This window comes from Apis florea, unplaced genomic scaffold, assembly GCF_048593485.1.
Source record: "Apis florea isolate Af1SG1 unplaced genomic scaffold, ASM4859348v1 contig_3798_pilon, whole genome shotgun sequence".
Classification (NCBI taxonomy): domain Eukaryota; kingdom Metazoa; phylum Arthropoda; class Insecta; order Hymenoptera; family Apidae; genus Apis; species Apis florea.
The window spans coordinates 570,556-598,168 of record NW_028256860.1 but is presented as its reverse complement, the minus strand read 5'-3'; the positions used below and the strand labels follow the sequence as shown (position 1 = coordinate 598,168).

At 19.0% G+C, this 27,613-nt stretch overlaps 4 protein-coding genes across 10 annotated transcripts; 2 read left to right on the top strand and 2 right to left on the bottom strand.

Moving 5' to 3' along the window:
• Nucleotides 1-310: 310 nt before the first annotated feature.
• cpb (F-actin-capping protein subunit beta) lies at nucleotides 311-4,773 on the top strand. 2 transcript variants are annotated; one of them, XM_003689757.4, is made up of 4 exons: nucleotides 311-480; nucleotides 1,181-1,392; nucleotides 1,519-1,891; nucleotides 3,510-4,773. In XM_003689757.4, exons 1-4 carry the CDS (start codon nucleotides 478-480, stop codon nucleotides 3,741-3,743), a joined length of 822 nt encoding a protein of 273 aa, XP_003689805.1. In that variant the 5' UTR covers nucleotides 311-477; the 3' UTR covers nucleotides 3,744-4,773. The 2 variants fall into 2 exon arrangements, with proteins under 2 accessions (XP_003689805.1, XP_086772092.1); XM_086915966.1 differs by having other exon boundaries at nucleotides 315-378.
• Nucleotides 4,774-6,826: 2,053 nt separating this feature from the next.
• Nucleotides 6,827-11,267, bottom strand: eEF5 (eukaryotic translation elongation factor 5). Of its 2 annotated transcripts, none has more exons than XM_012484818.3 (4): nucleotides 11,003-11,267; nucleotides 9,065-9,349; nucleotides 8,641-8,775; nucleotides 6,827-7,765 (listed from the first exon to the last, which is right to left on the bottom strand). In XM_012484818.3, the coding sequence occupies exons 2-4, from the start codon at nucleotides 9,338-9,340 to the stop codon at nucleotides 7,694-7,696; spliced, it is 483 nt and encodes a 160-aa protein (XP_012340272.1). In that variant the 5' UTR covers nucleotides 9,341-9,349; nucleotides 11,003-11,267; the 3' UTR covers nucleotides 6,827-7,693. The 2 variants fall into 2 exon arrangements, with proteins under 2 accessions (XP_012340272.1, XP_012340267.1); XM_012484813.2 differs by having other exon boundaries at nucleotides 10,745-11,090.
• Nucleotides 11,268-13,098: 1,831 nt separating this feature from the next.
• Nucleotides 13,099-22,343, bottom strand: Urod (uroporphyrinogen decarboxylase). 4 transcript variants are annotated; one of them, XM_086915960.1, is made up of 8 exons: nucleotides 22,181-22,343; nucleotides 21,242-21,530; nucleotides 14,576-14,878; nucleotides 14,323-14,481; nucleotides 14,036-14,197; nucleotides 13,721-13,858; nucleotides 13,411-13,584; nucleotides 13,099-13,292 (listed from the first exon to the last, which is right to left on the bottom strand). In XM_086915960.1, the coding sequence occupies exons 3-8, from the start codon at nucleotides 14,870-14,872 to the stop codon at nucleotides 13,152-13,154; spliced, it is 1,071 nt and encodes a 356-aa protein (XP_086772086.1). In that variant the 5' UTR covers nucleotides 14,873-14,878; nucleotides 21,242-21,530; nucleotides 22,181-22,343; the 3' UTR covers nucleotides 13,099-13,151. The 4 variants fall into 4 exon arrangements, with proteins under 4 accessions (XP_086772086.1, XP_086772088.1, XP_003689804.1 ...); XM_086915962.1 differs by lacking the exon at nucleotides 13,411-13,584; XM_003689756.4 differs by lacking the exons at nucleotides 21,242-21,530; nucleotides 22,181-22,343 and adding an exon at nucleotides 15,167-16,504.
• Ssrp (structure specific recognition protein) lies at nucleotides 22,244-27,235 on the top strand. Of its 2 annotated transcripts, XM_086915959.1 has the most exons (15): nucleotides 22,325-22,743; nucleotides 23,089-23,274; nucleotides 23,420-23,635; nucleotides 23,740-23,915; nucleotides 24,028-24,163; nucleotides 24,261-24,364; nucleotides 24,424-24,552; nucleotides 24,629-24,920; nucleotides 25,071-25,229; nucleotides 25,830-25,970; nucleotides 26,126-26,317; nucleotides 26,413-26,631; nucleotides 26,715-26,783; nucleotides 26,930-27,095; nucleotides 27,205-27,235. In XM_086915959.1, exons 1-14 carry the CDS (start codon nucleotides 22,693-22,695, stop codon nucleotides 27,047-27,049), a joined length of 2,190 nt encoding a protein of 729 aa, XP_086772085.1. In that variant the 5' UTR covers nucleotides 22,325-22,692; the 3' UTR covers nucleotides 27,050-27,095; nucleotides 27,205-27,235. The 2 variants fall into 2 exon arrangements, with proteins under 2 accessions (XP_086772084.1, XP_086772085.1); XM_086915958.1 differs by having other exon boundaries at nucleotides 22,244-22,743; nucleotides 26,930-27,235.
• The last annotated feature ends 378 nt before the right edge of the window (nucleotides 27,236-27,613 follow it).

The following is a 27,613-nucleotide window of genomic DNA, read 5'->3' as shown; positions in this document are numbered from 1 at the left end:
AATTTATTAAAATTATATATTGATCTTATATTAAAATATATATTGATCTTTACAAAATTGTGTTATTTTTATAAAAATTTAATCAATAAATATTTCGAATAATTATTTAATTGAAACCTTCTTATAAATAGCAATTGTTTATATATTTTTAACAATTAAATATATTATATATAACAAATTTGTTAATTTTCATTTATTTAATTTATTTCAATAATTAATTAAAATATTTTATTGAGAATTTTTAAATTTTTTCCTTATTATATAACATGTATGGTAATTTTCATTCATGTTAAGTTGATAGAATTGTATTGCTTATTGGCCAATCAGCAGTCATCTTGACACGCCCCTTGAATATTCGTTTTCGGTGACTGAATGCAGGTCAGAGAATAAACATTTCCAATAAATTTTTCATTGATTTTCTAATTTTTATTGATTAATGCTCTGATTGATTTTCATAAAATCTTTTAATCATTTAAAATGGTGAGTTAAATATTTTTTTATCAATAATTGTAATATTATTCTTTTTTATTGATGAAAATCAAAATTAATATTAAAATTTTTAAATAATATATAATATAATAAAATCTAGATTATATATAAAAATATATAAAATTTATTATTTTAGAGTAGTTTTTGAAAAAATTTATTAAAAATGTTTATTATTATAATAATATTTTAAGAAAAATTTATATCTAACCTCAAATGAAATAAATGTCAAAATGGCGCTATTCATTGACATATATGGAAATTTTAATTTTTCGAATTTTTAAAAAATTGAAAATATAAATTCATATATATATATATCTTTATAATTTTTAATATTAAAAATTTTTCATATATAAATATTTTATGTATAATCTGTTCATATTGATAAATTAAAATTAATAATTTGTAATATATTTTTTTTTATTTTTTATTAAAAATTAATTCTGATTAATAATAAAAGTTTATAATCTATCGCTCTTTTATTTATATTGGATTAAAACTATAAAATTTTAATCAATATAAATTACATTTTAAAATAATAAAGTTAACATTTTATGATCTGATTCATTAATTTTATTATGGATATATAAAATTATTTTCATTAAATATATAACTGATTATTATAAAAAATAATTAAAATATAATGTCCTAATTATAAAATAATAAAAATTAAATTGAATTTTTAATTTTGAAGACGGAGCAGCAAATGGATTGTGCACTGGATTTAATGAGAAGATTACCACCTCAGCAAATTGAAAAGAATTTAAGTGATTTAATAGATCTAGTGCCATCTCTTTGTGAAGATCTTTTATCTTCTGTTGATCAACCTTTAAAAATTGCAAAAGATAAAGAATCTGGGAAAGATTATTTACTTTGTGACTATAATAGAGATGGAGATTCTTATAGGTAATTGTAAAAAAGTATTTTGCTTTGTTTTTTTAATAATATTATTATATTTATTTTATTATATCTTAAAAAATTCCAAATAAATGAATATTATAATATAATATTTATTATGAAATTATTTTTTAGATCCCCTTGGAGTAATACATATGATCCCCCTTTAGAAGATGGCTCAATGCCTTCTGAAAGACTTAGAAAATTAGAAATAGATGCAAATCATGCATTTGATCAATATAGAGAGCTCTATTTTGAAGGTGGAGTTTCTTCTGTTTATCTTTGGGATTTAGATCATGGTTTTGCAGCAGTAATATTGATTAAAAAAGCAGGTGATGGTTCAAAGAAAATTAAAGGTTGTTGGGATTCAATTCATGTAGTGGAAGTTCAAGAAAAATCTAGTGGAAGAATTGCACATTACAAATTAACTTCTACTGCAATGCTTTGGTTACAAACTAATAAACATGGATCTGGAACAATGAATCTTGGCGGAAGTCTTACTAGACAGGTTTGTGAATACTTTTTGTAATTACTTTTTATATTATAAATTTTTCATAATTAATATTTAACAGGATATTTTGTTAGATGTTAATATTATCAGATAAAATATTATTTTCTATAAAAATAATTTTCTAATAAATATATAAATTATAATGTTTATATATTTGTATAAGAAATTTTATAAAATAACTAGATTCTCAGATTTCATTTCATATTTTTTATAAAGTAAATGCAAAATTTAGTGATATGCCAAAAAAATTATATTTAATTTGCATACATGATTTAATAGTATGTACAATAATAATATATAATTTTGTAAGTTATTTATCTATTTACTATTTATTCTGATATACATATGTTAATAATTAAATAAATTAAAATAATAATTAAAAAGATTTATTATAGAGGCCAATTAATATATATCTTTGAATTTAAGATTGCAGAATATTCAGGAAAAATAAATTTCAATTAAAATTTAATATAAAATATTTGAATATTTTCATTAAATTTTGAGCTAAAAAAATTCTTAAAACGTGCTATTTTCATTAATTTTCTTAATAAACATGTAAAACAAAATAAATTATCGAAACTTGCTATCTTTTGAAAAAATTTATTTATTTATATTGATAAAGAATCAGAAATGTTAAAAAGTAAACTAAAATGTAAATCATATTACAAACATAAATATAAACAAAAAGAAATTAAATGTTGTTACTTTATATAGATAAAAATTAAATATACATGCATATTTGAAACATTTTCAAAATAAAACCTTATTTTAAAATATATATTTTAAATTTATTTTTTTATTTATTTTAAGAAATCTTACCTATACTTTAAGAATCTATTTTCTCAAAAATGAAACTTTATTTTAAATTTTTATATATATATATATATGAAGAGTTATATATATTTATATATATATACTGTTTAATAATATTTTATAATATATTTATAATATCTAATGAATATATACAGTATATTCTAAAAATGTAGAAACATTTGTTAATTAGAGATTTCTAAAGTAATTTTAAGCAACATTTTATAAAAATTATGATTTTGTTAATGAGTTATTAACAAAAAATACTAATAAATATAGTTTATATTAATTGAATCGAATATTATAGTTTATATTAATTGAATATTATTCATTGCTCGTAATATAATTTAATATAATTTTTTATTGATAAAAAATTTATTATTTTATTTATTTATTTATATTATTTTATTAATTTTAATTTATTATCTTTATTGATAATTGATTGATATTGATTTATTTTTTATTGATAAAAAATTTATTATTTAAAAAACTTTTTTTAACATATGTTGCTTAAACTTGTCGTGCTCGGTCGACAGTATGTAGTCAACGCTACTATAGCAATTCAACTAGGTTATGCATTTCGTAATTGGCTAATATTTTTTGTTAACAATTTGTTAATAAAGCCATACGAAAGTTTTTACAAAAGAAAATGTTGCTTCAAGTTATCTCAAGAATCAGTTAACTGATGTTCCTATATTTTTAGGATACTGTGTGCACGTGCACGCATGCCCGTATCTGTATTAAAATTAATTCAAGATTATTTAAAATTATTATTAAAATGCAATTAAATTTTCTTTTGCTTTAGGTTGAACAAGATGCCCAAATAAGTGAAAATTCTCCGCATATTGCTAATATTGGTCGTATGGTTGAAGATATGGAAAACAAAATCCGAAATACCCTAAACGAAATCTATTTCGGGAAAACAAAAGATATTGTAAATGGTTTAAGATCTGTTCAATCATTAGCTGATCAAAGACAACAAGCCGCTCTCAGGCAGGATCTCGCAGCAGCTTTGCAAAGGAGAAATGCAAATAATTGATCTTATGAAGAAGATCAGCATTTTTTCAATTGTGAAGAATGTCAATAAAAAAAGAGAAAGAACAAAGAAATCATAATAATGAAATTAAAATTCGAATTGTTGCGATTATTATGACATAAAAGACAATTTCCTGTGATATACAGGGTGCAACGGTAAAGATGAATTTTTCCTGAAGTATTAATTAAAGAAGAATTAAAGAATAAATAATTGAATATCAATTATTAATTATGTCGAGATTTTGAATAAAATATTAAGAGACATTACGAGTGTCTAAGCTTTATATATATAAGATGTACTTAAAGGTATGTAACACTTCAAATTAATGTTTAATCATTGAAATAACCGATTTATAATAATATTCGTAAGTTATATTTATGCTTAAATTTTTTTTTATTTTCAAATCCTTATAAACAAATTTAAATGCTTGAGTATTATTTCTTTAAACAATCTTTTTGTATTATTTTACTATTATTTTGAACATATTCGTATTTAATGTTAATTTATAAAGCATTGTTATAAAGTTTCTGTACATAGTCATAGTTTCATATTTTATTAATTTTATAAATTTTTCATTATATATTCAGTTGAATTTGATACAAACGTAATTCTATGTAAACGTACGAAATCTTCATAATCTTTATATTTTTTTCGCATTTTCTATGTTAATATACAATTTTTAATGCATGTAGATATAAAGTATAAAATATGTTTTATACTTGTATGAACGTATTTCATTTTTACAACAAATAAATTAAGAAAAAATTACATATTTAACGACACATTCTCGTTTCTATGTTACATATCTTTAATATATTTCCATGTATGTGTGTATGTTATATGTATGTATGTGGTATGTATGCGATGTTCATATAAATATGAACCATATATATATATATAAAATAACACTCGTAATGTTTTCTAAATCATTAATAATTATTAATAATACAAAATATAAGAGTATTAATGTTTGAAAATGTAGGAATATTAAAGAGAATATTTGCGAATAAACTTCTAATAAGTTGTTCAATAATTTTTTGCCTAACTTAATTTCATTAAGTTTCAAATTATTTTAAATTAAAAATTTAATTTTTTGGCTTTCAATTTTATAAAATAAAAATTGATTGATTTTGTTAGATAATTGAACTCAAACAAAAATGTTACATAATATTTTCTTCATTACATAGATGTGTTTATTTAATGTTATTAAATTTAATTTGAATTCTTATAATTACTATTTCTGCTAATTTTTGTACTAATATTTTTAACACAATAAGTAAACTTTTGAAAAGTAAAACTTTTAAACAATACAAATATGAAATTGTGAAGGAAAATGATAAAAATTTCAATTAAATTTTGATATTTTTAATTAACTTAAATGAGTGTAATATTAAGTTAATTAACAAGATAAAAAAATAGCAAAATCATTAAGACTTAGAGTTTTCATAATGTATCATTATGAGAACAAAATATTGTCGAAGGTTGACACAAAAGCATCCATGGCTTTTTTCTCATTTATTTATCCATTTATCTTCCATTGATTTCCGCCGTATAAACAAATGCTCCTTGGTATCCATTTATTTTCTATATTTTACGTTTGTGTTTTATTTTGAATTTCATAATCGTGTACTTTCGTATATACTTGTGTATTTTCATATACTTTACCACAATGTGTATTTGTATATGTATATCCATGTGTAATATTTGTTTGCCTATATACGCCAATGCTGGTTATTTTCTAAAAATATCTATATATTCTTGTATGTTAAGATTTTATCGTATTATAGTTTAATATTTTACACATTAATTTAATGCGTGCACAATAAAATCAACGAATAATATTTCAAGAATATTTTTAAACCGAGATAATTATATCTTGAGATATTAGTATACTTGAAATAATTTTTAATAATTATTTAGATTTTATTTATTGATACATAAATATTAATAACTACTTAACAATTATATATATAATTGATAATTTAAAAAATAAGATTTTTAATATTAAAATTATTTTTAAGAATAATATTCTCGAAATATCATTTCACATCTCTCTTTAGAGAATTACTAATTTAAATTTGTTGCGTGCTTGAAAATTATCTTTATCTTAAAAATTGTTAGAATTCAAATTAACGACCAGCAATGGTGTATAATTAATTAAACCAAATATCGAGAAGCAGAAAAAAAAGGTTTCCGTCTCTCGTGGTTGAAACGACCGTAAGGCCGATTGATTCGTTTTATTTCAGTTTCTTTTATCGATTAATTCATTTATCTAGGTCGTCTTAATCTTAAATTATTAGTTTGCTTAGATTATAGTAGCTTAGTTGTTTCTTATCGTTCATTATATTTCTTAAATTTTCTTATATTTTCATAGATGGTATAATCTTGAAATCGAGTATTTAATGTAACTTAAATGTTACATTATAACTCAAATTTCTAGTCAGAAATCAAATTTCTAATCAAAAATTAAGTGCATGAAATTTAAAATTTTAGAATTCAAATTTGAAGCTATCCTTAAATATAAAATCCTTATATGTAAGGAATTTGAAATCCAAACTGAATTCTAAAATTTTGTGTTAGAATTCAAGAGTTTAATATCAAGTTTGAAGTATCGATTCTAATTTGAAAATACCAAAATTTAAAAATTGTTAAATACAAAACGGTACTACAATATGAATCTTAAAACTCTTAACAATTATAAGAAATTAAGAAAAATTCATTAGATCTGTGTAAAAAAATTAAATTTTACAATTTTGAATATTCTTTGCAATTAAAATGTAATTTCTTGTAATTTAAAATGCAAAATTATATTTTAAATTTTAAATAAGAAATTTGAACTTTTCATATGAATTTGGATAATTTTTATCAAATTAAGACTATAGATATATCTTCCTAAAATTCAAAGAATTGAAAAGTTTTAATTTTAAAAAATTTATAAGATTGCTAGATAAGGATTCTGAAAAAATAATTTCTAGGGTTTTCAGACATGAATATTTTTAACAATATGTCAATGGCATAGAATTCTAACAAAGATTATAATGATATAAAAAAGGTTCGAAACCGAAACAAGATAATTCTAGATTAAATTGGATTTTCTAAAACATATAATTTTAATAAAAAAAGTGACAAACTTGAATTGAAAAAAAAAACAGAATTCTAATAAATATGGGATATCATAAGAATAGAGTTCTAATATAATTGGAATTCTATATTTGAATAGAATTGAAATTTGAGTATAACAAAAAATTTAAAAAATCAAACTTGTATGAAAATGCTCCAATTGAAAAGTACATATAGAGCAAAGGAATTATTGTAAGGAAATAAAAATTTCTTAGATAATTAAAATTTTGAAAATACTGAAATCTTCAGTAAAATCATATTTTGAATAAAATTATATATTATTGAAAAATAATTGGAATTCCAATATAAATAGAATTCTAATCATGTTGAAATTTTTTAAATCAAGATGAAATAGTTCTTTTTCGAAATTTCTCACTATCAAAACTGCTTTTTAATTCCGATATTTTAAGCCGCCAAAAACATTCATTTTTCAAGTTTAAGCTGATACTGTTTCTTGGTTTATTCTCTTTTTATTCATTTTTTTTATTTTTTTTTTTTTGTTTTGTTTTTATATTTATTTCATTATTTGTAATCCCCTCCTCCTTCACACTTGTTTTTTAATTACTCAACTATATATGCTAACGCACATTTTTCTCTTCCTTTCAGTTTTTTAAATTGTATGTCTGGCTCTTTATCTTTCCTTGTCATTTCTTTTCCCTTCTTATTCTTTTCTCAAGTGACCCCTCACTTTTTCCTCTCTATTTGTTGTTGGTAATAGTTTTTACATTAACCACTGATCATCTTGTATTGTATCTTAGGTTTCTCTTAATAATATGTTAACTGAATGTTTTGTTTTTTCTTTAATGTGATGGTGGAGTCTGGACTGAACACAATTATTTATCGATGGCAGTGTTAGTTTTAATAGCGATTACAACTTCTTCACCACATGCCTTCAACACAGTGCACTGAAAGAATAAAAATTTTTTTTTTCATTTTTTTATAAACGTAATAAAATTATATATATTATAATAAATATAAATTTTTATTCATTACAAGAAATTATAATAATGATAATACTTTTAAATATAAATAAAACAATACTTTTACAATAAATACTTTACAATACTTTTATAAAAAATTTATAATGAAAAAGATCCTTGCAATTTCCTTGCACACTTACAAAATTCTACTATGATTTCTTATTTGATTAAATTAAATATTTGATTAATTCTTTAATAATATAATTTTAGATAAAAACTTAAAATATTTGTGTAATAGCATGCAATAAATATTTTATTAAAGAAAACTTAAATTTATTAAAAAAAATTGAAGATTTCTTTAAAAAAAAGTTTTAATATGAATAAATTGTTTTTGATATTGATTAATAATTAAAATTTACAATTAAAAATTATAAATAACAATTAATATTCTAATATTAATTTAATTTAAAAATTTTACAAAAAAAACAAAATAAATATTTTATATACAATATATATATATATTCTGAAAATATACTGAAAATAAAATATATTGAAATTTATAATATACTTCATAATATAAAAAAATATAAAAAACAAATATATATTTTATTAATGAAAGTTTTTTTTATATTTTTATCATTTCTATGATAAATTTGCATAGATTTCTATAACTATTTTTAAACTATACTAATTATTATAATAATCTTTTAAGTTTATTACATTTTAATTCAGATTAAATATTCTGAAAAAAATTAAATTTAATTTAATTCAGATATAATTTTAATATAATTTAAGTTATATTATCTCAAAAAACATTCAAAAAAAAGCTATTAATCACTTAGCAAAATGAAAATACTCACAAGAAGTTCTTTACCAGCCTCATGATCAGCACGTAATTGAGCACCCAGTTCACCATCAGGAATCTTCAAATCTTCACGGAGTTCACCATTATCAGCCATCAGGCATAAGTAGCCATCGTCAGATATGTCTGCTAGCTATGAAATAAAAATAATTATATTACATATGTTAAAAAAATTGATGTATGCAGATAATTAAAAATAAAAATAAACAAACAAAATTTTATATTATTAAAAGAATGATTTTATATTACTTAAAACATAATAAAATAATTCTATAAATAATTATTTCAAAAAATTTCATACAGAAATAGAATATAAAATTTAATATAAATAATATTTAATAATATTTTATAAATAATATATAATATTTTATATGAAATATTATTTAAATGTAAATTAATTTTATATAACTATTTTTAAATACCTGGTAATCTTCCCGTTTAACAAATGGTACGTCCATGTTGTGCGTAGATGGACAAATATCTTCATACTTTTTTGAAGTAAAAATATCAATGCCTACAAGATGTACTTTGGCATGGCCATGTTTTCCTGTTTTAGAAGTTGACATCTCTACGATTTTACATGGTCGAGATTTCAACATAACAAACCCATTTTTACGCAGAGCTGAACACTGCATTGGGTATGTTACAGAAGCACCAGAGTCTCCAGTTTCAAAATGAGTATCTTCTATATCTGCCATTCTGTTATTCTGAAATTATAATTTAAAACAAATTGACAATTGTATTCAAACATTAGATAAAACATAAAAATTACAAAATAAAATATTTCTATTTTTTTAAAATAAGATATTAATTATAATAATTATTTATAAAAGACTCAAAAATTAATGACTTTTTAATAATTCAATTAGATTAAAGTAAATCAATTTTTTCAATAGAGAAATTACAATTAAAAATATTTTTATACATTTCATTATTTCAAATTTTAATATATTATTTTTATAATATGTAATATATAATATTTTTCATTGATTTACAATTTCTTTACTAAATATTTTTAATTTTATATAAAATAATAACTTTATAAATAAAAGATACAAAATTTAGAATTTTTATATTCAAAGAAAAAAAAACAAATAAAAAAATTTATAAAAATAAAAAAGAAAAAGATGAAGTTTATTATTATATTTATAAAATAAATTAATAAATTAATTAATTTTGAATAATACATATGAAACTACAATTCATAATATAATAAAATATAATATAATTAAAAAATTAACATTAAAAATTGTTTTTTTGGTAATAATTGCTGAATAATTGAAATATTTTTTTTAAAATAACAATTAAAAATTAATGTTATTATTAAATTTTATAATTATTTAAAGACATATCGTTCAAATTTTATAAATGTTAAAAGTAAAAAATAAAATATAATTTATTTTTAAGAAAAAATTTAATTTATGATAAAATAATAACAAAAATTGTTAAAATTAATATTTCAAATATAAATATAAGATATAAATATATATGAGTTTGACTATCTTTTAAAAGCTTTATATCTTATAAAAAAAGTTTTATAAGATACCTAGTGATATGATATAATATTCCAATATGTTTTACGAAAAATTGAAAATACATCAAAACTATTATAAAGTAATATAATGTAAATTTTTAATGAAAATAAAATTGTATATCACAATATGCTTTGATATGATAATACTTAGAATGTTTTATTTTTATTTTTTTAAAATAGTCATAATGACATATTTAATGTATAATACAATTTTAAATTATAAATTCGATAACATATTACAAAAAATTATTTGAGATATTATGAAATTATCATGTTTCATTATTAGAATGTTTTTAAAATTGTAAAAAAATCAAAGATTTTCAAATTATTACAAATAAAAAAGAAAAAAATTCGAATATTAAGCAAATAAATAATTAATTTCAAGAAACATTTATAAAATAAATTTAAAACATAAAATATTTCGAAAAGCTTTTGCAAAATTGAAAGAGATATTGAACACGTTGTGCAAGCATAATCTAACCAAAGATTCAACCCGGCTGACAGTTCTCCCAATGTTAAAACTTCTTTGTGAAAAATTAATTGAACAATCTCATGAAAGTCGAATTACCTTCGAGTACGAGTTTACTACGGTTTTTTGACCGTTTTCCTTAAGAAGATGGCGCGAAAAGGATTGTATGTAGTTCGTCGTCGAAATTGCCGACTGTCGGAATATGTTAAAGAAATCACGGATATAAATTGACCTTAAATACTGCTGTTCTTTATTCTCGATACTTTTCAATGCACGTTTTATAAACTTGTTCAAGTGATCACAAGTCGATCAGCTAAATTCACCGTGAAAAAGGGAGAACAGACTGGAGATACTCACATGTGATCAAAATGGACACTCTAACCAGAAGAGCTGGCTGCGCTTGCGCAAACCGCTAATCGGAGACGGGGGTCACCCGAATAGATCCACGGATTCCGGCTGGGAGTGTTGTGGGGATAGAGTTAGATGAGAAATTTCATGTATTGAAAATTTAGTACAATGCGCAAGCGCTATTCTGCATGGTGACTAGAAAACTTGGTTAAATTAAATACGATAATCCATTCAAAGAAACAAACAGATAAACAAATCAAATATATAATAAATACATTATAGTTATTGATTGACGAATTATCGATATTAAAATATTAAAGTATATTATTTTATAAAAAACTATTTATTGAATTGAATTCATTTTTGTTTTAAGCTAAATTTTAGAAATATTAAACTTTTTGGATATTAGAATTTTTTTACCGATTTTGATGCATTTAATAAGTTGAAAATGCTTTAATTATTGGAACTTAACAATTTAAAAATTATTTACATTCAAAGTTTCGCATTTTTAGGGATATTCATAAGTGACATCATGTTAAATTTTTATCCAATCCGCTTGGAGAATAGAAATGCATTCAAATTATTTTTTAACCAAAGAATTCCATATAATACAATTAATATTACAATATATATAATTATTTATTCAATAAAAACTGTATTGTTATAAATATTTGCATAAACAATATATCACAACCATAATATTATTTTTTTTCTCGTATCCAATCCAATTTCCTAAATTAGATTTTAATTTCGTTTTTTATATAAAATATTCGATTATTCATGATTTAATCTAAATTAATTATAGATTATAACATAATTTGAATTTTTTATTCATAAAACTATTTAATTTAAATATTGATGCTTCTATTATCCAAATAGCATAAAGAATATAAATATGATAATCAAATTTTTTAACTGTAATTTTAAATTTTACGCGCTGATGCACATCCAATCAAATTAAATGAAAATCCAATATTATGTCATATAAAAAATGTTTAAAAATTCATAGTTTTGTACTTATGTATAAATTATATTATCCTGTTATATAAAATTCATAATCTCGTTTAATCATTAAGTATGTTTAGTGATTGAATAAGTAATGTTTGGAAATATGTGTATTGTTGATAATGATTCGAAAAACTTGTAACTTTCCTTAAACTATAAATTAGGATCAATTAATAATCAATAATGTCAATTAATAATATCAGCAACATTATATATAAAATAATTTTTGAATTATTATTATTAGATTCTGATAATTAAAATAATCACCTTAAGATTCTGCACGTCAAAATCTATAAAAATATAAAAAAAATTCAAATAATTTTTTATTTTTTTCTAAAATTTAATCCTGATTTATTTTATTTGAAAAAATTTTAAGTATTTTTATAATATTTTTTAGAAAAAATATTTTAATATATACAATATAATGAATTTAATTCTGTTTCTCATAGATTTTAATTATATTGTTTTATTTACAACAATGATTCGTTTCATTAAATGCAAGTAATATACAAGGAATTATTTAAGTTTTAAATATGAAATAGAAAAAATAATTTTAATTATATTTATTTCATTTTATAATGGTATTTTATATTTTATATTTTATACATATTTTATTTTCTTTTTGTTATATGATTTTTCATTAATTTAATTTTTGAATTTATTTTATTGTATCTATCAACAAAAAATATTTAAACAAAATAAAAATTCCGCTTAATGATAAATTATTGTCCAATTAAAAGAAGAGAATTCTAAGTGAATTTTTGATTATATGAAACTTGTTTCTATTTCATGTATAAAATAGAGTAGTTTCTATATTTATCATAAAATCACAAATTATCAATATTATTAAAAAAATTTTCTATATTCTTCAAAATCGAAGATATTTTAAATATTAGAAATTTTATTATCCAATTTTAATTTTGTCAATAGATTTCTCATAAAATAAATCTTTTTAAAGATATATTTTTTTTATATATGTTCCCTATATTTTTCTTTAAATTTTCTGTTTTTTAATAAAACAAATTGGATTAATTATATTAATATAATTATATTATAGTTATATAATTATTTAAATGTTAATTAATATAATAAAATATAAATATATTAATAGTATTTTATTATAAATTTTATAATGAATATACAAGCAAATAAATTATATTGAATGAATTCCTTTGATAAAAGCAGTAACTGATGCAATTGGTGTATCTGGTAAAATTCCATGTCCCAAATTTGCTATATATCGAATTTTACCAAATTTCATTGCCATATCTTGAGCACGACTGATTATTTCTTGCTATAAAAAAAGATTAATTAATTTAATAACAAAAACAAATAAAAACTAAAAATAATTATGTACTAATTATTTTAAATTAATTATAATTTCATAAATATAATATTATTATATCATAAACCTCAGAAGCATATAGTGCACATGGATCAAAATTTCCTTGCAAAATAATTTCAGAACCAAATTTTTTTCTTGCTTCTATAGGATCAATTGTCCAATCTAAACCTAATACTTCATAAGTTTTAGATTTTGCTAACATTTCCAAGGAATTTATAGTTGCACCTTTAGGGAAAGCAATCTAAAATTTGTTCTATTTTTATAATAATTAAAATTAAAAAATATGTAATAATATATAATATATAATAATTAAAATAAAATAAATATATTTATTTATAAATATATTGCAATATTTATTTTATTTTATTTTTATTTACCATTGGTACTTCAGAAATATTTTCTTCCTTTAGACGTTGTCTGACTTTTTCACTAATTTCTTTTAAATATTTAAATGAATAATTTTCAAATAATTCATCATTGAGAAAATCACTATGACTTTCAAATATTTGCAATAACTGTAAGAAAAAATTAGTTTAAAATATATTAGATTACACAATCTATTATTTATGGAGGTTATTACTATTTTGTTTTATTTTTATATTAATTTATAATGAATATAATTACATATTTTTTATTTTTAAAAATATATATTAAATAATATAAAATTTATGTTAACAAAAAAGAATTCATACCTGTGCTCCAGCTTTTACTTGCATTACAAGATAATCTATTATGATATTTGTAATAAGTTGTAAAAGTTTATGGGAGTCATGAGGATATTTATATAACCATTCGCGTGCCTTTATCATTGTGGAACTACCTCCACCTTGGATCATGTAGCTCATTAATGTCCACTAATAATTCACAAATATGAATACTATTAAAAATATTTGTTTTACAACATAAAACATAAAGAATTTACAATAATATATTTCTTTAAAAATCATAATATAAATCATATAAAAATTATTTTACTTACTGGTGCACCTGTAAATCCAATTAAGGGTACTTTTCCTTCTAGTTTATATCTTGTTAAAGTTATAGCATCTCCTACATATTTTAAATCTTTTTCTACATTTGGTTGAATTAATCTAACTAAATCTGTTGGATCCTTTAATGGTTTGGATAAAACTGGTCCCTGTATTTTATAATAAAATTTAATTATATTTACATTTTTTTTATATAAAGTTATAAAAATCTTTTTTTAAATATATATAAATTAAAAAACAAACCATTCCAGGAATCATTTCAACAGTTAAGCCCATTGCTTGTGGAATAACTAAAATATCAGAAAAGATAATACCAGCATCTAAATCAAATCGTTTTATAGGTTGTAAAGTTACTTCACAAGCTAAGGTAGGTGTTTGACAAATAGAGAAAAAGTCATGTTTTGACCTAATCTCTTGAAATTCTGGAAGATATCTTCCAGCTTGTCGCATTATCCATATTGGAATACGTTCTGTAGGTTCTCCTTTTATAGCTTTTAAAATCAAATCATTTTTTAATGGTGGAAATTTTATTTGTGTCATTATTATCTAAAAGGAATATTAATATTTTAAAAAAACTGATTCATGTTAATTTATAAAATTACTTACTGATATACATTTAATAATTGATATAAAAAAAAATGAAAATAAAATTTTATATGAAAAATTTATAAAAATATTTCTAATTAAATAATATATTTTAAATATTTTTTATATTATTTTTTCAATAAGTATTTTTAAGAAATTATTTCTTAAAAAATATACTTAAAAAACTCATATATTTAAAAAAAAATACTTAAAAAAATAAAAAAAACAATAATATAACAATAAACTTACATGAAATGAATTTTGCAATTTTTTAAATATTTTTTATTTCAAACTAATTTTATTAAAATTTTTATTTTTAAAATATAAAATTAATAGATATATATCTATTAGAATCTATGTATCCATATGTGTATATATATATATATATATATATATATATAAAATAAAATATTTTATTTTAAATTCTTCAATAAACTTTTTTTATATCATTTATGTATATAAAAATAATAATGAAATATTTCGGTATGAATTGCACTTTTACTCTAGACTATGAACATGGTTATAAATCTGTTATTTATAAATTTATTGAAACTTTTTGGCACAAAATTTTAATTAATTTATTTATTTTTATAAAATATTGTTATTTATGTTGACCATTTAACGATAAAAAATGTTTTATTATATTATAAAAAAAATTCATTATTTGATATTCGTTTATGCACTCTATATTATTCATTCAATAAGATATAAGTATATATGCAATAAAACATAGAAAATTTATTAGAAACTCAATAAATTTAATCATTATTACATAATTTAATTCATTACAAAATTAAAGTTACAGATTTATTTGTTAAATAAATTAAGTTAAAAGATTATATGTATGAAATTTAAAAGTTTAAAAAAATATAAATCTGTTATTTAAAATCACTAATAAGAAAATTTTTTCCTAAAAACGCAATTATAATAACTATATATAAATATATCTATAAATATGTTTAAATAAATAACATTGAATGTAATTATTTTCAATAATTTTCAAATTATCTATGAATTTACATTTTATGATTAATTTAATAAATTAACTTCATTTAAACTTAAGAATCCAAAGAAATTCCATTTATTTTAGAAAATTAATTTCTTTTTAATAATTTTCAATATATATAAAATTTATAAATCTAAATTATAAATATAAAATCTAAAAATGCAAATTTTGATACAAATTGAATAGTTAAAATTTATTTATATTTAAAGTATTTTTAACGTATTTTATAGGTTAATATGACCATATTATTTCCATTTAGAATCTAATTGCTTCGCATGTGATCCATAATTTAACTTCCGTTTATTTTATTTAAAAATATAATAATTGATTTCTAAAAGAATAAAATTTAATCATTGCTGGTATTACTGACTATTATAGATGGCCAAGGAAAAATTTAACTAAGTAATTTTAAAGATATTATTTAATAAGATTTTTATATTTAATAAGATATATCAAATATAAATTACATTTTGATGAAAACTAAATATTTGAAATATTCGAATAAACACATTTGATTTACGTGCCAAAATGGTCAAGAGTTTTGTTTGTAATTAATAACATTATTTACTGAATCATTGCTCAAAGCTATGGCATCAAAATAAAATATCAAATAAAAATATTCGATTTTAAATACTATCTAATTTTTGGATTGTAAAATTAAGATTTTTATTTCCTACGCATCGAAAAATAATGAATAGCAAACAAAAAAAAAATCAATAATTTTGTGTTTCTTATAGTGAAATTTAATCAATTTGATCATGAAAAGAATAAAAGAAAATAATAGTAAAATTTAAAGAAATAATGGATTCTTTATCCACATAATTTTTCTTGTATAAGAAGTAAATTTACTAAAATTATTTTATTTTATAATCAATAATCATAAATAAATAAATTTTTTCTAGACAAATATATATTATTTTCATTATCTTTTTTTTATTAAAAATAAATTTTAAGAAAGGAAATAGTTACAGATTAAATTATCAACATTTCAAAATTATCATTTTCAAGATATATAGTTTAAAAAAATACACTTAATAGTTAATAATGAAAATAGACGTGAAAATGAATATAAACACACATATTCAAAAATAAAAATATAATATTTTATTTTATTCGTATATTTTAACAAATAATTCGTACAAAAATTTTAATAATTTATTGTTGAATTTAATTGTTGAATTTATTATTGAAATATTATATTTTTATTTTTTATTATAATTTTTAATTTTTAATAATTTGTGACTTTTGAGAAGAAAATACTAAACATTTATGCGCGAAAATTAATAATAAAATTATATTGTAAAAAAATAATTTGTATTAAAAAAAATAATAGGATTCGCTATAAAAAAAATTAATTAGAGACGCAAAAGTATATTATAATATAAGTCTATATGTTATACATATAAATCTATATGTTAGAAGAAAAAAAATTTTGTCTAGCAATAATAAAATATAAATATAAATACAATAAGACAAATTAAAATCAATTCTAAATTAAGTATCATAATTAGCAAATTAATTATATATAATAAAATTAATAAATCTAAATATATTGACAAAAATAATTTATTGAATTTTACAAAAAGAAAAGTATAATGGCAGAAAGCTTTTTATTTCTAAAATTATTAAAATAAAGTAATTGAAGTTCGTTAAAAAAATATATTAATTATAATATAAATTTCTAAAACAATATCATATTTAGTAATGAGACAAAAATTAATTTTTTTATTTCAAGTGATAAAATGTGTGATAACAACAAAATACAGATTATAATAAATAATATATGATGATTAAAGATACTGGAGGATTTATTATGTTATGAAGTTGTTTGTTTTCTCTCAAAAACTATTAAAAATTGTTAAAAATTATAGATCATGATAAAAAAAAATATAAATTTTAGTAAATTATAATATATAAATATATTATATAAATATATAAAATCATTATATAAACAACAATCATGTTATAATTTTTATAAAATATATTTTTTTATGTATATTCTCAATTTTGTAAAAAATAATATATACTTTTTTATTAAATATAAATAAATGTTTCATTTTATTTAGAAATTTTTTGTGAATTATTTGTCAAAATATACAAATAAAATATCAGTCAAAAAAATCTTTGTATACTACCTTATATTTATTATTTATCTATATCAAAATTTCAAATTTTAATAAAAGTTTGTATATACATAGAATTATTACATATTATGCATATATAATGAATCATATACAAAACAATTTTTTTATAAGAAATTTTCAATAAGATTTTTTATAAGAAATCATTTTGAGAGCTGAAAAGTTTTCTATCTGTAAAGTTTTAATATTCTTTCAATTTTTGTATATTCAATTTTACTTAATTTTTTTTTTTTATAATGTGATGTGAAAAATTAAATATTTTTTATTTGAAAAGTTTTGTTCTATCTTGCATTATTACAGAATTATATTTTAAATAATGAAAAAGTCACTTAAACTTCAAGTTCAAGTAATTTCATCTCCTTTAAATAAAATGTTTTTAAATTAAAAAATGATATATTAAAAAATGATAATAAAATGATATATATATCAAGTAAAATGAGATATATATTACCAATTATGTTCTACATATTCATAAAATTTTATTAAAAATAAACAAATTTTTTCAATAAAATTAAAAAATGAAAAAACAAAAATAATTTATAATAAACATTGTGAATATGTAAAATATATACATATATATATATATATATATATGTATATATATGTATATATTATAACAATTTTTGTACATATAAAACAATTTTTTGTTAATAAAATATCAGCTGAAGGAAATGAAATTAGCATTTAAAGTTTCAATGATTTTTTCATTTTTTAACTAAATATAGAAAAAATGAAAATATAAAAATATATAATAATGGATTTCTTATTGTATTGTATTATGTTGTTTTAATTTATTATTATTATTATTATTTATTACTCTTTTAAATTTTGCTAAAGAAAAGCATTACAAAAAAAGATATATTTATTTTATTTTATTATCTATATCTTTTAAACATTTCATATATCAATATTACATTCTTTTGTAATTACAATTTTTTTAATTATGTATTTTTTATTTATATTGTATTTCTTTTATTAATTGTATTATATTGTATATTATTTACATTTTAATATTTATTTATTTCAATCTTTTTTTATATTTAATCACATCTATACTAAAAGTATCAAAAATATCAAAATAGCATTCTTATTATTAAGTTTATCTGTTTATATATAAAACTTTATATTTTTTAATAACTTTATAATTTATATTTTAATTTTTATAAATTTATATATTAATATGTATAAATATATATATATATATATATATATATATATATATATATATATATATATTTGTAACTCAAATTAAAATCAATTCTGTATTATATTATATTTAAGTTTTTTATATTTTTTAATATTTTTTTCTCTAGCTCTAAACTTTATCTATTATATATTATATTATATTATATTTCAATATATTATATTTATATTATATATTTTATTATATATTATATTATATTTATATTTATATATTTATAATATATATTACATATCACTATGATATATTTTTTTGCTCAATTTAAATACTATTAATAATTTTTGTTTTTTTTCTCTTTTCATTCTTGTCTAGAAGTCTTCTTGTCTGTTTCCTTTTTCTTCCTTTGTTTTTTGATTTGTTTCATTAAATCCTTTTTAATTTCATTAAAGATTAGATTAATTGTGGTGAACTAATAGCTTGACCATTACATTCTATTTGATTTCACATCATTCAATTTTTATTTATGAAGTTATATCAAATTAAATATTAAAACCATTGTTTATTCTAAACAAATTACAAGTTTTGATCATACAAAAAAATCAGTGTGTTTAATCAATTAAAATCGCAAAAAACATTCATAGAAATTAAATTGTAGAACACAATTATGTATTTAGCAAAATGTTATATTTTGAACAATTTTTATAATAATACAATTTATCAAAAATTAATATTTTATTATCTAGTACAAACAGAAATCTAAGAAAGAGTAAGTTACAACGAGATATGTTAAGTTAAGCACAATCAAGTGTATGTGTATTTGACTATATCAAAATTGATTTTTTCAAAAATAAAACTTCATACAAAAAAATTTTATTTTATATTTTTTTTACTAGATTCATCTCCTTTTTTATTATATTATATTAATTATCAATTATCAATTATCCTATATAAAAATATCACCTGTATACTTTAATGCTTTGATTTTTTAAATTTTCTATGTAATCTGTAATATCTAATATATGTATATTATAAAAAATGAAGATCCTTAAAGTATTTTTTTTTCTTAGTAATTTTTTTTTGTTCTTTTTTTCATAATTCTTTATATATTTTAGTTTTCTTTTTTACTTTTTTACTCTAATTTTCTATAAATTTGTTTCTATATTTTTTAAAACCATTTTTAGTATTTATTATAAGAATCATGATATTTTCTTCTCTACTTTCCTATTTTGACTATTGTCCAGTAACTTTCTGCTTAGTTTGATGATTTGTTCCATAATTTTCTTTGAGCAATTTATAAGGACTATTGATTAGAGATTTGTTGATTTATCAATTAATATTTCACTAATTTTTTTCATTTTCTGCTATATTTTTTCAAAGATTTTTCTCACTATATATCTAAATTTTTGGATTTTTTTAAGTATACCATTGTCTATCTTAGTAGTATTATGTTCTGATATAAATATTTTCTTTTTTCTGTCTATGACATCATTTACTTCTTTCATGATTATCATTTTTATATATTCTTCTCATATTTCTATTTCATGTTTTGTTTTATTTCTTTCTAATTATTAATTATTTTAAATTTTTTGTCTTTTTTTTTTTGATGAATTTTTTTATATTTTTTCTTTCTTTATTTTTTTTCTTTGTTTGATTATAATTCTATTTAAATTATCTATTATAATCTAGATATTAAAGTTTTTATTTTTTGACCTGTTATTAATGTACTATCCTTTATTTTTTCTTTGTAATTGTTTCGTTTCAAATTGGTCCTGATTAAATATTAATTCTTTGATAAATTTTTTTATTTATTTTTTTTTTGTTTGAAATTTCTATGAAATAGTTAATAAAAAATATCTTTTCTTTTTTTATAGATGATTTCTGTTTTGTTAGACATCATTTTAATAATTTTTCTATTGATGAATTTATGAATAATTAATAATTTTATAAAATTTTAATAAATTGTTTTTTCTTGTTTATCTAAGATTTTTCTTTAATTATTATAATCACATATTTCTAACTTATTATTTTTTTTATACCTTTAATCTTTTGTTGTGTCTTATATTTCCAGATAATTTCTTTTCTTTTTCTTTTAGATCTTTTAATAAATTTATTGTTTGTCTTCTTTTCACTTATTCTTTTATTTTTTTACTTTCTTATCCATTTTTATTTTATTTTTATCTATTTTCTCAAACTTGTTTGGGCATTGTATCTTTTATTTTACTTTTTTATAGTTACAGAGGCATATTAATTACAAAATTTCTCTTTTCTTATATATTTTATATTCACTATTTTTTTATGTATTCTCTTGCTAGTCTGTATTAATTTCTGAAAATAAAGCAGAAAATAATAATATGATTGTATTGTTTTGCGGTAGGACCAGATTAATTTAAAAATGTGACTAAAAAATAACAATAACAGATCCACAAATGATCTTTAAAGATACGCTTTCACATCAATGACTTTCATAACAATTTTTGTAATAGCTTTTTATATTCATTTTCATTTATTTACATTTTGTGACATGACTTTAATATCATAATATATTCTTGAATATAATATCGAATAAATTTCAACTATTCATGTTAGAAATTATAAATTTAAGAATTCAGAAAAATAAAAAAATAGATAATTATAATTTTTTATAAGGATTTCCTTTGATTTGCTACGTAATTCTATTTATAAATTATGGATTTATCTTGTTTCATAAGCATGAATATAATTTATGAATTATACGTTTAAAAAATACGTTTATATGGAAGCATAATATTGCAATAATATTACTAAAAAAAATCAATTAATAAAGAAAACTCGACAATATTATTAGAAAATTATTTGCTTTAATTGATTATAATAATATTATTACAACAGCAAATTTAACATCATGACAATTAATTTTAATTTTCAGAACGAAAAAAATATAATATCATCATAACTGATTTATATTGTTACTGATTTACTGTTATATAAAAACATACCTTTATAATAACTTAATGTAATCCTAGATTTAATAATACAATAAAATAGGACACCCGTTATTTCTTCTATCCCTTATTTTCTTAATGTGGGAATGTACGCGGCAATTGTGTTGACAAAAGAGATATTCTTTGAGATTCTTCAGTGATTTTAATTTTATTTAATCTAGAATTTTTAATTATTACATTCAAGATTTAGATTATACATAAATTTCAATTTAATATTTAATAATTAAAAAAAAAAGAATAAAATAAAAAATAAAATAAAAAATTTGTTTTTTGTAATATATAAAATGTATTCTATTATATTTTATAGTTGCAATCGTTTATTAAAAATATTTTAAAAACAATAACGTGACATACAACGCGCGAAAAATTTATCTTTATTGTATTATTTTAGTTTCTTATTTTATATTATAAAAAAATAATTTAAAACAAGTGTTTGATTTTGTAATTAGATGTTTAAGTTATAATTAAGAAAATTGGAAAGAAGTTGATTTCAAATATTCTCAAAAATGGATTTCTTAGAATATACCGATGTAATCGCAGAAGTTAAAGGAGCTATGGTAAATAATATAATATTTAAACTTTTTATCAATTAATAAAAATATTTTTTAATCTTTGATACATATGATACTTGTATTTTATAATAATTTTTGTTATCTATATAATTAATTTTTTTTTTAAGGTTAGAAATTTAATTTTGAATTAAATATTATAGTTATTATATTTTATAATTATTACAATAAAATTTTTAATAATACTGAATATAAATAAAAATAAAAATTTAATAAATATTAAATAATAAAATTTTATACAAAATATTTGTAATTAAATATTTAAGTTATAATTACTAAAATTGAGAAGAAGTTGATTTAAAATATTGAATTGTATAATTTTTTCTTATCTAGACTCCTGGACGATTAAAACTCACAGATCAACATTTGATTTTCAAAAATCAAAAAACAGGAAAAGTTGAACAAATTTCAGCGACAGATATGGAAATGGTAAACTATCAAAAGTTTATTGGTACTTGGGGTCTTAGAATATTTCTTAAAAATGGAACATTACATAGATTTCGTGGATTTAAAGAAGGTGTAAGTAATGATATAAATTTAGTTAATAATTTAGTTAATTTAGTTAATAATATAAATTTTTTCTTATTTAATATTTTATACATTTTACATATCTTATATAATATTATTATTTATTTATTAAAACAAAAACAAAACTTATTTTTAGGATCAAGAAAAAATTGCAAAATTCTTTACTCAAAACTATAAAAAAGATATGCTAGAAAAAGAACTTAGTTTAAAAGGTTGGAATTGGGGTACAGCTAGGTTTAATGGTTCTGTGTTAAGTTTTGATGTTGGTCATCATACTGCCTTTGAAATTCCATTGTATGATGTATCGCAATGCAACACTGGTAAAAATGAAGTTACATTGGAATTTCATCAGGTATATTTTCATTATTATATTTTCAATATTTTTATTATATTTATGTTTTTTTAAAATGAATAAAGATTTAGTTCATAATAATAAAATTTCTGTAATTTTTATAGAATGATGATGCTCCTGTAAGTTTAATGGAAATGAGATTTCATATTCCGGTTAGTGATAGTGCAGATCAAGATCCAGTAGAAGCATTTCATCAACAAGTTATGGAAAAAGCATCTGTTATTAGTGTCAGTGGAGATGCCATTGCCATATTTAGAGAAATTCAGTGTCTTACACCTCGGTATATATTTATTACATTGAAAATTAATTTTAAAATATATATAAAAAAATATTTAATAATTATATAGTAAAAACGTATATTAAAAAATAAATATTTATAATTTCTTTTTTAGTGGTCGTTATGATATAAAAATATTTCAATCATTTTTTCAATTACATGGAAAAACTTTTGATTACAAGATTCCAATGTCAACTGTTTTAAGGCTGTTTTTATTACCACATAAAGATAATAGACAAATGTATTTTGTGGTAAGTTTTTAAAAAATCAATTTTCTTTATTAATATTTTGTTTTATCTTTATCATTATTAATATTATTATTATTATTATTTTTTTTTTTTTTTTTAGGTCAGTTTAGATCCACCAATTAAACAAGGTCAAACACGTTATCATTATTTAGTATTATTGTTCAATCAAGAAGAAGAAACTTCAATTGAATTACCTTTTTCTGAGTAAGTATCAAAATTTTATTAAACTACATTAATAATATTGTAATATATTTTTTACACAGAAAAGAATTAAAAGAAAAATATGAGGATAAATTACCAAAAGAATTATCTGGACCAACTTTTGAAGTTTTAGGAAAAGTAATGAAAGTCATTATTAATAGGAAACTTACTGGTCCTGGAAATTTCATTAGGTAAATTTTTTTTAAATAAATTATATATACATATATATATATAATTTATTATAGGATTATTTTTTGTAAATTTTAGCCATTCTGGAACACTTGCAATTAGTTGTTCTTTTAAAGCAGCTGCAGGTTATTTATATCCTTTAGAAAGAGGTTTCATTTATGTTCATAAACCACCAATTCATATTCGTTTTGAAGAAATTGCATCAGTTAATTTTGCCCGTGGTGGAGGTTCTACTAGATCATTTGATTTTGAAATTGAATTGACTAGTGGTGTTGTTCATACATTTAGTAGTATTGAAAAAGAAGAATATGGGAAACTTTTTGATTTTATTACTTCCAAAAAATTAAGAGTGAAGAATAGAGGCAAGAGTGTAAGCATATTTCTAATATAAATATAATTTTTTACTAATCTAAAAACTAAATTTTATATAAAAAGTATATAAATAAATTATATTAATAAATTTTAAATAATTTATATTAAGATTTTTTATATTAAGATAAATTTTTTATTTTCTTAATAGGATAAATTAAATTATGATAATGATTTTGGAGATAGCGATCAAGAAGATGAACCAGATGCTTATTTAGCAAGAGTTAAAGCTGAAGCAGAAGAAAGAGATGCAGAGGAAAATCAAGATTCTGAAGAGGAATCTACTGATGAAGATTTCAATCCTAATCAAGTATTTATTTTATCATAATTTTAGAAATGTATAAAAATTTACATACAGTATTGGTTGGTTAAATTCAAATTATATTCCAATCAATTTCTAGAATGATCCTTTGTGAGAATTTCATTGTTGGCTTCTAAGTAGCATTTAATTGAGTACTGTATAATATCCCATTATATATATATATATATATATATACACTTGAAAGTGATTAGGAAGTGATTTCTTATGAAAAAGTAAATCAAAAAAGAGAAAACTTTTTCATTTAGAATTGCATATTTTTATATAAATTATATAATATAAATATTATATTATATTATTTATATAAATTTATATAAATTTGAAATTTTCAATGAAATTAAATAATTAAAATTATAATTATAATATATAATTAAAATCGATTGGATACAAATTATTGATAAGAGATTATTTTAAAAAATATAAAATAGACAAAGAATGTAGAATAAAATTTTATTGCTTAATTTTTTGTTGAAAAAATTAAGAAATCAATTGATGATTTTCAAAAAGAAACTTTTAAATTCTATATTTTTTGTTTATTTTCACAAAAAAAATTAAAAATTTACATATTACTTTATGGATTTGATACTTTAGGATGAGAGTGACGTGGCAGAAGAATATGATAGTAATCCAAATAGTTCAGAAAGTGAAAATGATTCAGATGTTTCTGGAAAAAGTCAAAAAAAAGAAAAAAAGGAAAAGAAAGAAAAGAAATCAAAATCTGCTAAAACTGTGGTAAATATTTTATATATTTGCATATTTTACTTAAATTATTTTTATATTTTTTAAGGAAAAATTTGCAATTATATTTATACTAATAATAAAATACAAGAAATTATTTATATTAAAGAAACGAATTAAAATAATTTTAATAATATTATTTTATTTAGTCAGAAAAACCAAGAAAACCTCGAAAGCAAAAAAAAGAAAAGGATGCAAATAAACCAAAAAGACCACCAACTGCATTTATGATGTGGTTAAACAGTGCTCGAGAAAGGATTAAAGCTGAAAATCCTGGAATTGCAGTTACAGAAATTGCAAAAAAGGGTGGAGAAATGTGGAGAGAACTTAAAGATAAATCTGTAAGACTAAAATTATTAATTTATTTATGCATATTTTTTTATATATAAATCAGTTTGTATATGAATAATTATTTAAAATGAACTAATGCACATAGGAATGGGAACAAAAAGCAGCAAAAGCAAAAAAAGACTATTCTGCATCAATGAAAGAATATGAAGCTAGTGGTGGTGGTCAAAAAGATAAAAAAGAAAAAGGAGAAAAGAAAAAAAAAGAAAACAAAAAAGAATCTCCTAATAAGCTTATGTCAGGAACCAGTTTTAAAAGTAAAGAATATATTAGTGATGATGAGAGCAGTAGCGATGAGGACAATAAGGTAAATTAACAATTGAAAAATATAATTTAGTCATTAATTTAGTCAAACATTAGTCATATTATTTTGGTTAAATATTTTTATAGAAATCAGAAAAAAAAGGATCAGATGAAGATAGTGACAAAGAAAAAAAAAAAGGAGATAAACGTACTGCGGTAATTTTATTATTTGTATTTTAATAAATTAATAGTTGATATTATCATATTTATATATTTATATAAAGATAACTAAATTATTTTTATTTTAATTAATTAAGATTGCTGTATTTTTATTTATATTTTATTGTATGATTGTACTATAGGAAGATGATGATAAAAAAGTGAAAAAAGGAAAGAAAGAAGAATCTGATGAAGGTAGTGATGATGAACCTATTGAAAGTACTCCACCTTCTAGCGAAGCAGAATTTAAAGATAGTGATTAATTAATTATAATTTGTAATTTTTCCTTTAATTTTTTTCTATATACAAGTACGTATTATTTAATATTTTTAAAAAAATTAAAATGTGTTCTAAAATAATATACTGAATATTTATACAGTTGACTATTCATTTATGTAATTCTTTTTAATGTTTTTAGAATACTATAATATATAAATGAAATGTTAAAATGGAAGAACAAAATTTTAAAAGTTTATAATATTTACAACAAAAAACATTCTGTATTTTTTATTATTAACAAATATTCGATATTGTGAATAATTTTCTTTGTGAAACAGAAGAATTGATTTAAAAAAACATTAACTTAAAATTTTCAATATAATTATTATTAATATTGATTAATATTAATAGCAATTATTTCATAGATAATTGTAAACAAAGTTGCCAAAGATAAAAATTGCTAAGATTATGTATAAAATGCATATTTAGTATTTTTACATTCAAATAATAAAAAAAACATTAATTGAAAATAACAGTTTTCTATATTTAATATCAAATAAATTGAAAATTTGCATTTCTGTGAAATGATATCCTTGAGTTAATGTTCT

Excerpts from the sequence above, each read along its gene's own strand:
- cpb (XM_086915966.1), top strand. Across the intron at positions 1,393-1,518 it reads AGAGATGGAGATTCTTATAG|ATCCCCTTGGAGTAATACAT; the intron begins GTAATTGTAAAA and ends ATTATTTTTTAG. Across the intron at positions 1,892-3,509 it reads GCGGAAGTCTTACTAGACAG|GTTGAACAAGATGCCCAAAT; the intron begins GTTTGTGAATAC and ends CTTTTGCTTTAG.
- eEF5 (XM_012484818.3), bottom strand. The coding sequence starts at position 9,340 with ATGGCAGATATAGAAGATACTCATTTTGAAACTGGAGACTCTGGTGCT. Across the intron at positions 8,776-9,064 it reads TTAAACGGGAAGATTACCAG|CTAGCAGACATATCTGACGA; the intron begins GTATTTAAAAAT and ends TTTATTTCATAG. Across the intron at positions 7,766-8,640 it reads AGGCTGGTAAAGAACTTCTT|TGCACTGTGTTGAAGGCATG; the intron begins GTGAGTATTTTC and ends TTATTCTTTCAG.
- Urod (XM_086915960.1), bottom strand. The coding sequence starts at position 14,872 with ATGACACAAATAAAATTTCCACCATTAAAAAATGATTTGATTTTAAAA. Across the intron at positions 14,198-14,322 it reads TTGGATTTACAGGTGCACCA|TGGACATTAATGAGCTACAT; the intron begins GTAAGTAAAATA and ends GTGAATTATTAG. Across the intron at positions 13,859-14,035 it reads AAGTAAAAGCTGGAGCACAG|TTATTGCAAATATTTGAAAG; the intron begins GTATGAATTCTT and ends TTTTTCTTACAG.
- Ssrp (XM_086915958.1), top strand. The coding sequence starts at position 22,693 with ATGGATTTCTTAGAATATACCGATGTAATCGCAGAAGTTAAAGGAGCT. Across the intron at positions 23,916-24,027 it reads ATTCAGTGTCTTACACCTCG|TGGTCGTTATGATATAAAAA; the intron begins GTATATATTTAT and ends TTTCTTTTTTAG. Across the intron at positions 24,921-25,070 it reads TGAAGAATAGAGGCAAGAGT|GATAAATTAAATTATGATAA; the intron begins GTAAGCATATTT and ends TTTTCTTAATAG.